Here is a 6,300-nt window from a genome sequence, read left to right as displayed (position 1 = left end):
ACTTGTGAGAGGCAACTGGGATCCAAAGGGGGCCAGACAGAGAACAAGGTAATATCTGTGGGCCTATTCACCCTGGAAAGGAATTTCAGGTAGGACAAACCCCACCTGTGTTCTCCAAAATTAGGCAGAAGGAAAATCTGGGGGAGACCGTTTGCTCAGAGTTGAAGATGCTAGAAATGGGGAGGGACTCCATCAGAGTGATGGGAAAAGAACAGGCATCCCCTTGCCCGGTTTCTAAAGCCTTCAAAGAGACCAGTGACTTCATTTATGTCCACTGCTTTATTAAAGATAGTCTCATAAGAGGAGAAGTAAACATGTCCCCAGGCCAACAGAGAATGTGTGTACATGTGTGTATGAGAAAGAGACGTGTGAGGTCCCTGATCTGTGCTCTGAGGGGGTGGTCAGTCAGATGGGGCCTGGCCCAACCAATAAGGCAGATGAGGGTCCTTGTCCTGGGGGACTCACTGCTCCTGGGTGCCCCAGGAGATGTAGTCTGGCCGTGTGGCTGCATGGTACTCATCAATGAGTTGCTGCACAATCTCCCTGGACGTGTCCATCTCATTAAAGTTGTCCTTGAACATGTCCTCCTTGCGGAACTGCTCCAGGAATGCCTCCCGCTTCCTCAGCTTGTCGTACTGACGACAGGTCCTTTCAAAGAGCTTGGGGTAAACAGAAAGCAAGGGCGACAAAGAATTTTGAGAAACAATGTGGCCCAGAGAGCCAGGAAATCAAGGCTGGGCTGTACTACAGCAAAAAAGCTGGAAGCAGGGGCAACTGGGATGGAGAGAGGTGAGTCACAATCAGGAAACCAATTAGGGGAAAAAAGGTGCAAACTACGAGACTCACCGAGGAGATGCTGGTGTGGTTGGCCATCATCAGACCGCTAACACGGTGGGCTGAGGGCAGGTAGGGAGACTTCCTGGACAGGGCCACCTGGATGCTGGCTGGGCCCCAGGGGATGAAATTGGCCAACTTCCGTTCCCGGATCCTCTGCAGGCTCTTGTGGACCTGGGGTGGGCACAGGAGTGGTGATGGTAGCCTCTCCTCTAGCCCTGCAGGTTCAGGGGGTAGAACTGAGGGGCCTCACCCACCTCGGTGGGGTCCACCTCTCCCTGGATGATGTTGAGGATGGCAATGTAGCAGTGGTTGGTCTGGCGGTCCCGGCCTGTGGACACCATCACGTTCTTGGGCTGTAGCAGCCGCCTCATGACATCTAGGACCGTGGTCTTCCTTACGCTAGCCACCTGATGGGACAGTGGGTCACAGGGACCAGGCCAGCACTCAGGGCACAGTCCATTGATTCATGGACAGAGAACAGCGGTCAACACATGTTTCCGTCAGACTCGGGGTAGGAGGGTCTCTGTGGGGAATGTCTTTAGATTCAGGTCTGTACTGAGTCTCTGCCACAGGATTACGGTCTTAGCCCTCCTCCGCTCAGCAAACTCGTGCCCTTGTGCAGTAGCAAAACCCAACTCCATACAACCCAAGCCCTGCAGGAGCCAAAGGCAGAGGGAAGACAGGAAGATGGGAAGACAGAGAGCATGTCAGCAAGAAAGCTGTAGATCTGTGCCTGAGCGCAGAGCCTCTGGGAGCTGCAGAGGGCAGCTCCTGGGGTAGTGGGGGGAAGAGAGAGACTAGGTTGGGGCCTGCCAGGTCCACTGAGGGTTGCTCTTACTGACTGGTCCGTGGTGAGGGGGGTGTAGCCGGTCATGAGGAAGTGGAGCCGGGGTGTGGGAATGAGCGAGGCAATGAGGCCAATGAGGTCGTTGTTCATGTAGCCAGGGTAGCGCAGGGTGGTCGTGCTGGCCGACATGATGGTGGACACCTGGGGGCAGGGGTGTCACTTCATAGGCTTTGGCCTGGATGAGCCTCCCTTCCCCAGATGGCCCTCCAGCAAGGAGGGTGTCCAGTCCAAAGGAGTCCAGGAGTGGGTAGTGGGTGCTCACCAGCTGGTTGATCTGGGAGAAGGACGGGTTCTGGATGTGCAGGCGGTCTGTGGCGATCCGGTTCAGGGCTGTGTTGTCCAGCACCACCTGGGGGGACAAAAGAGGGTGGCAGATTTATGGGAACAGTGAAAATAGGAAACCCGCCTGAACTTAGGCTCTGAAGCTTAATTTCCTTTGAGCCTCATGGCCAGAGAGTCCCATCTAAAAGGGACTTGCACAGGCCTCTGGCAAAGGAGGGCTCAGAATGGGCTTTTTAAATGCATGAAGATGAATAAGTCGACAGGGACACTGGGAGTGGGGAAAGGTAGCATCCGGGACTCACCACACAGTCTGCGTTCTGGGTCAGCCTCTTGAGCGTGAGGAGTGAGTTGTAAGGTTGTACCACCACGTCGCTCATCTCATCCTGGTTGGGAAACACTGAGTACGTCTGCACCAGCTTCTTGGGGTACCTGGTGGGGGTTGGGAGAAAAAGATCAGGGCAACAGACTGGAGCTTGGTGAACATGAGGTTCCCCAACACCTGTCTGGAAAGCAGCTAAATCTGGAAGGGGAAATTGGGTGGGTCACAGGATCAGTAGAGAAGGGAAACTTGACTTTTGGAACTCTGTAACCCCCAAGGGAGAAGGGCAGAGAGACATCTTAGGATCTAGAGTTCCAGCTCCTAATCTGGCCACACTCCCTGGACCTTCGTACCTGGCCCAGATCCTAGGCTCCAATTCCCACCACTAGGAGTGTGATTGGGTTCTCAGTTGTTGTAACTTCACTTTCTTCACTATAGAAGAGACTAGAAGGGCTCTTTCCTACTCCAGCACATAGGGATGTTTATCTGCAGGGCCTCCCAGTCACTTGGGAAACCAAGTTGGAGGACATGTCTCCTCCTAGTCCCCCAAACACAGACTTACCTGTCATTCAGCCGTTCTAAGAGATAGGAGCCCAGGCCAGAGCCTGTCCCCCCAGCGATGGAGTGACACAGCACAAAGCCCTGCATGGAGAATGGGCAACAGTGTCCAGGTATCTAGTAGCAGAATTTCAAACTGGACTCACCCCCCACAATTTCTTTTTTCTTTAAAGATGACTGGTAAGGGGATCTTAACCCTTGACTTGGTGTTGTCAACACCATGCTCTCCCAAGTGAGCTAACCAACCATCCCTATTAGGGATCGGAACCCGCAGCCTTGGTGTTATCAGCGCCACACTCTACCAAGTGAGCCACAGGCTGGCCCTTCACCCCGCAATTTCTTGGACTCCTATCTTACTGAGCCCTTCCTTCCCCTACGGTCCTTTTACATGTACAGCTTAGGAGACTCTGCCTTGTCTCCAGCAAGGCCCAGTAGCTTCTGTACAGTGCAAAGGGTACATGGGTGGGTCTTGTGCTGAATAGATAGCTTCTAAAGGGTGTTGCCAAGACTTCCCTATGTCGGCTCCCACCAGCATTCCTGGGACACTTACCTCTAGACTGTCACTACCATCTGCCTCCCGATCTATGATGTCAAAAATGTCTTCGTGGATCTTCTCTCCCTGTACAGACAGACATGGGGGGGGGTCAGAGTGGGATAGGACCATGTGATGAGGGTCCTGACCTCAGAATAGCCACCCTTGATTCTCCTTATAGCACCTGAAAGTACTTTTTTGTAGCATAGGTGCCCTGCCTTTTATTTTTAAAAGATGACCGGTAAGGGGATTTTAACCCTTGACTTGGTGTTGTCAGCACCACACTCTCCCAGTGAGCTAACCGGCCATCCCTATACAGGGATCCGAACCCTTGGCCTTGGTGTCGTCAGCACCACTCTCTCCCGAGTGAGCCATGGGCCGGCCCCTGCCCTGCTTTTAATCTACATTGAGAGGCAGTACAGCACAGTGGTTAAAAGCAAGCACTCTATACCCAGACTACCTGGGTTCATACATTAGCTGCAGCCCATTTAGCTGAGTGCCTCTGGGCACGTTACTTGATTTCTCTATGCCTGTTTCCGCTTCTGTACAATGAAGGTAATAATAGAGGTCCACAGACCCTTATCTAAAATCCTTGGAGCCAGTTATGTTTTGTAATTCAAAATATTTCAGATTTTAGAAAGATAATATGGTACATATATGTATATTAAATAAAACCCCAGAGGAGATCTGAGGTGCATTAATCAAATACATTAATATTTCTGTAATGAAAGGTATGAGTAATAACAATAAAATGGACAGAAACTCTAAAATAGTCTGTCTCCATTGAGATTTGGTTTTGCTGCTCTTTTGGCTTCAGAGCTTTTTGGATTCTGGAAAGGCAGATAAGAGGCTGTGAACCTGTAGTACCTCCGAGGTTTAAATAAGTTAACACATGTAAAGCACTTAGAATAGCCTGGCACACAGCACCAGCTAGTGCAGGTTCTTAATATTATGTAGTTAACTCCCTGCAGCCATGTCTCTCTCCTTCCAGCTCTCATACATCCTGATCTGGTTTCATCTCTCTGAGAAGTCACAGGGCCTGCGGCCACACAGGGACTTGTGGGCCCTGCCAGGGAATAGCAAATGACCTGGGAGAATCCACTGGCCCAGTTGTTGCCAGCTCCTCCTCCATGCTCGGACAGGTAGATGTTCTCTGGGTTGTACAGCTTGGCATAGGGGGAGTTGAGGATGGAGTGGATCACCCGGGGCTCCAGGTCCAGCAACACGGCCCGGGGGATGTAGTGCTCATCGTCCGCCTGTCAAGGGGAGTCCGGGAAGGGGCCCAATCGGCTAGGACCTGCCCAGTCCTCAGTCCTCCCAACACTGGCTCCTGCCGGCCCTCCCTCCTCAAGCCAGCCGCCTGGCCCTTTTGCCCAGCGGATTTCCCAGTACCAGGCCGCTGCCCTTCCCTTCAGGGACCCCGGGCCACGGCCGGCCCTGGACAAGTCGCTGGGGGCACCTGGTAGAAAAAGACGTCCTTGCGGTCAGTGCCCTCGGTGGCGAATTCCTCCACGATGCCCTCGGGGCTGATACCATGTTCGGCGCACAGTTGTTTCCAGAACTCGAACCCAACTGGGAGAGAGGGGGAGACACCTGAGTCTACTTGAGTCCTAAGGCCTGAGGAGCCCAGCTGTAGGCTCAGAGGCTGTCACACTCAAGGGTGGACCCAAGACACCTGGGTCTCTGAGCCATCACAGCCCAGGGCTGAGGCACAGCTCTCGGTCTGGGTCATCATACGCAGTAGGGCAGGAGACTCATGGAAGGGAAAGAGGGACTAGTGGATGCCGAGCTCTTGGGTAGGACCGGGAAGAGGCAGACCCAGAGACCGGAGGGGCTCAGGGCTCGCTTGCTCACTCTGGTTGCCGCACTGGCCCAGCTGCAGCGTGATGATCTCCCCGGGCATTGCTCTTCAGACGTGGGCACGCCAGCCCCGGCCCTGCGGGAGTCACGACTGAGACGGAGGCCTGGCAGCCGGGCGCGCAGGACGTGGGGAGCGCGCGCTCTCTCCGTCATTTGACGCGCGTGCTCGGTTTGCGCGTGTGCTGTGTCGGCCTCCACTAGGCCAACAGGCCAGGGAGCCCAACCTGGGAATCATTTTATCCCACAGCAGTGGCGGCTGGAATTCAGCACAGGCGCAGAATGAGGCCACGCCCCATCCTGGCCACCGCTCAGCGCCTGCGTGGTGAGACGGCGGGGGCCGCAGGGTCGCAACCTGTGGGGGCGGGGAGGGGCGGGGCTAGGGAGGGAGAGAGGGGCGGGGCTGGGGAGGGAGGGGCGGGGCGGGGGAGGGAGGGGCGGGGCTGGGGAGGGAGGTGCGGGGGCGAGGTCGATGAGCTGGACCAGGTGTACGGGGTCACCTGAGCGGCTCTGCTAGGTTGAGGGCCTGGATTTAAGCCAACTTTATTCTTTTAAATTTCTATTTTTGTTTATTGCGTTACAATATGAGTATACATAAAATTTACGGCTTTAACCATTTGTTGTAAGTATACAGTTGCATGATTTTACATGCGGTGGCATTGTTCTGTACCATCTCCACCATCCATCTCCAGAACTGTTTCACCTTTCCAAAGTGAAACTCTGTGCCCATTAAACAGTGACTTCCCATTCCCTCCTCCCCCAGCCCCTGGCAATGAGCATTCTATTTTCTGTCTCTATGAATCTGACTGCTCTAGATCCCTTACATAGGCAGCATCATCATAAAGTATTTGTCCTTTTGTATCTGGCTTCTTTCACTTAGCATACTGTCTTCAGGATTCCTCCATTTTGTTTATCAATTCATCCCTTAATGGACACGGGTTGCTTCCACCTTCTGGCTATTGTGGATGATGCTGCTTTGAACATGGGTGTGCAATTATCTGTTTGAGTCCCTGCTTTCAATTCTTTTGGATAGATACCCAGAAGTAGTAGACATGGTAATTCTGTTTT

General features: G+C 53.5%; 1 protein-coding gene across 2 annotated transcripts; it reads right to left on the bottom strand.

Moving 5' to 3' along the window:
* Nucleotides 1-260: 260 nt before the first annotated feature.
* LOC134388257 (tubulin gamma-1 chain-like) lies at nt 261-5,278 on the bottom strand. Of its 2 annotated transcripts, none has more exons than XM_063111155.1 (11): nt 5,230-5,278; nt 4,835-4,947; nt 4,464-4,631; nt 3,367-3,462; nt 2,848-2,927; nt 2,269-2,395; nt 1,947-2,033; nt 1,676-1,825; nt 1,092-1,244; nt 847-1,008; nt 261-659 (listed from the first exon to the last, which is right to left on the bottom strand). In XM_063111155.1, the coding sequence occupies exons 1-11, from the start codon at nt 5,276-5,278 to the stop codon at nt 462-464; spliced, it is 1,383 nt and encodes a 460-aa protein (XP_062967225.1). In that variant the 3' UTR covers nt 261-461. The 2 variants fall into 2 exon arrangements, with proteins under 2 accessions (XP_062967225.1, XP_062967226.1); XM_063111156.1 differs by having other exon boundaries at nt 3,394-3,462.
* Between the last annotated feature and the right edge of the window lie 1,022 nt (nt 5,279-6,300).

Source organism: Cynocephalus volans, chromosome 10, assembly GCF_027409185.1.
Source record: "Cynocephalus volans isolate mCynVol1 chromosome 10, mCynVol1.pri, whole genome shotgun sequence".
In the NCBI taxonomy this organism is placed as follows: Eukaryota; Metazoa; Chordata; class Mammalia; order Dermoptera; family Cynocephalidae; genus Cynocephalus; species Cynocephalus volans.
The sequence above is the reverse complement of the archived record's forward strand: the minus strand, read 5'-3'. Positions and strand labels throughout refer to the sequence as shown.